Source organism: Teleopsis dalmanni, chromosome 1 (assembly GCF_002237135.1).
Source record: "Teleopsis dalmanni isolate 2A chromosome 1, ASM223713v2, whole genome shotgun sequence".
Lineage (NCBI taxonomy): Eukaryota > Metazoa > Arthropoda > Insecta > Diptera > Diopsidae > Teleopsis > Teleopsis dalmanni.
The window spans coordinates 97,154,493-97,157,174 of NC_051846.1; the positions used below are offsets into that span (position 1 = coordinate 97,154,493).

Here is a 2,682-nt window from a genome sequence, read left to right on the forward strand (position 1 = left end):
TTAATATCAGCAGTTACTGCAGACATTGAGAGATTTTGGGAAATCGAAGAAGTGCGTGTAGCACATAAAATAAACGAAATTGATGAGGAATGTGAAAATTTGTTTAAATCAATAACAACGTTAAATAAAGAAATCAAATTTATAGTGAAATTACCATTTAAAAAAGAAAACGAACTAGGAGACTCAAAGAAAATGGCTATGGCCAGACTTTTGTGTTTGGAAAAAAGATTTAAAAGAAATTCTAAACTAAACACGGAATATGTCAACTTTATGAAGGAATATATGGATATGGGTCACATGGAGAAAGTTTCCAAAATGATGCTTGGTAAATTTTATATGCCTCATCAAGCTGTAATGAGAGATGATCATTTAACAACAAAATTTTGGGTAGTATTTGATGTTTCAGCAAAAACTACTAACGGAAAAAGCTTAAATGAAGTACTACACACTGGACCTAAGCTACAACTGGATATATTTCAACTACAAATCAAATGGAGATTGTGGAAATACGTTATGACAGCTGATATAGAAAAAATGTGTCGGCAGGTGATAGTAACAGAGGAAGATCAGCCATACCAAACTATCCTATGGCGTGAGGATCAAAAAAAACTCATAGAAGAATTTGTACTGAAAACGGTAACATACGGAACTTCTTGTGCACCGTTCTTGACAAAAAGAGCTCTACTAGAAGTTGCTCATGATTATATGGATCAAAATTCAAAATTATATCAGGTAATAAAAAATGATTTCTATATGAACGATTTGATGACAGGTGCTGACTCCATAAATGAACGCATAAGTATTCAATCCGAAATCAGTCAGTAGCTAAAGAAGTTTAAATTTCATTTACGAAAATGGATGGCAAAGGAAAAGCGAATATTGGGTGAAATTCCGAACTCTGGAGACAATAATATAATCGAAGTAGAAGACGGAGAAGCTGTTAAGACGCTCGGTGTACAATGGGAACCGAAATCAGATAATTTTACCTTTTACATTAAACCAGTAGATAGTACTAACATAACTAAACGCAAGACACTGTCTATATTAGCTCGAATCTATGATCAACTTGGATGGTTAACACCAACGACAACCATGGCGAAATTATTTATACAAAAGCTATGGCTTATGGACTTGACGTGGGATACGAAACTAGACGTTAGATTTCTACTGTTAAAGATATAAAAATTCCTAGATGGATATCAACTTTAAGTGACACAATGCTTGAGCTTCATGGTTTTGCGGACGTTTCAGAGAATGCGTATGCAGCAGTTGTTTATGCTAAAACTCCTGTATGGTTGACAGTAGAAGAATTAAGAAAGGTAGAAAATATTATAATACGGCATCCTCAACATTCACATTTCACAAAAGAAATTAATTTGATCAAAAACAAAAGAGAACTTCCATCTGGAAATAAAATATGTAGTCTTTAACCGTTTCTAGATAAAAATGAAATGCTGCGAGTCGGAGGCCGATTAGAAAATTCTTCTCATTCTTTTGCTAGAGAACATCCAATCTATCACCAAAATGTCACTTAACGATGCTACTAGTTGATGATTATCAAAAAATTACATTACATGGCGGTATAAAAAGAAATATTATAAAAAAGTATGTTCGAAGCTGTGTTAGATGTATACAATATAGACGTGAAGCTACTACACAGTTGATGGGCAACTTACCAGAAAGCAGAGTTTCAATATCGAGGACATTTGAACACACAGAAATAGGGCTTATACAAATGAGAGTATCTAAAGGAAGAGGCCAGAAATCATATAAAGGTTATATAGCCGTTTTCATTTGCATGGCTACGAAAGCAATCCATTTAGAAGCTGTAAGTGACCTGTCAACAGACGCGTTTCTGGCTGCCCTTAGAAGATTCTTTGGTCGAGGAGGCAAAAGTTCGCAATTATACTCAGATAATGGTACAAATTTTGTCGGTACTGCTAAGAAACTTGATGGTGAATATGAAAAAGCTATAAGAAATCTTCCTTCAATTGCTGGCACGTTGGCAGCGGAAAAAATTACATGGCATTTTATTCCCCCAGGAGGTCTTCACTTTGGAGGAATTTGGGAAGCCGCAGTCAAGTCAATGAAACATTATTTAAGATGTGTCATTGGTGAGGTGAAGTTAACTTACGAAGAAATGTCGACACTGTTAATTCAAGTAGAAGCAGTTTTGAATTCTAGGCCGTTATGTGAAGTACGAGATGATATAGAAAATGCTGATGTTTTAACTCCCGGTTATTTCCTATTTTAAAGACCTTTAATTGATATTCCAGAAGAAAGTTGTTCAAAAGCAATTGATTCTCTTAATCGTTGGAAAATAATTTAAAAAGTAAAAAGCGATTTATGGAATAAATGGAAAAATGATTACCTCGCAAGATACCATTGTTAAGAGATCGATAACTAAAAATGTCCTTTAGATATTTATCATGATCCAGATATCAGTTCAAAATTAAAGGCAGCATCTAAAAATCCAGATATAAGCATGTCTAAAGTATTACTAACAATGTTCATTTTAGTGTTTGGTCAAGTAGCAGCAGTACAAAACACAACAAAAACATCTATATCTTCTTTTAATGAAGGAACAGCGGTTTACTTAGATAACCTAGGCAGAATGGATGTTACATCTTCAAAATGGAACATGGTGGTCTATTACGACCTAACGACATATATAAAGTCAGT

At 34.2% G+C, this 2,682-nt stretch overlaps 2 protein-coding genes across 2 annotated transcripts; both read left to right on the plus strand.

Annotated features, from left to right (window-relative positions):
- Positions 1-192: 192 nt before the first annotated feature.
- On the plus strand, positions 193-825 carry LOC119689581. Its single transcript, XM_038104447.1, has one exon. The coding sequence runs from the start codon at positions 193-195 to the stop codon at positions 823-825; it is 633 nt and encodes a 210-aa protein (XP_037960375.1).
- A 910-nt stretch (positions 826-1,735) lies between these two features.
- On the plus strand, positions 1,736-2,254 carry LOC119689587. Its single transcript, XM_038104457.1, has one exon. It carries the CDS (start codon positions 1,736-1,738, stop codon positions 2,252-2,254), a length of 519 nt encoding a protein of 172 aa, XP_037960385.1.
- Positions 2,255-2,682: the final 428 nt, after the last annotated feature.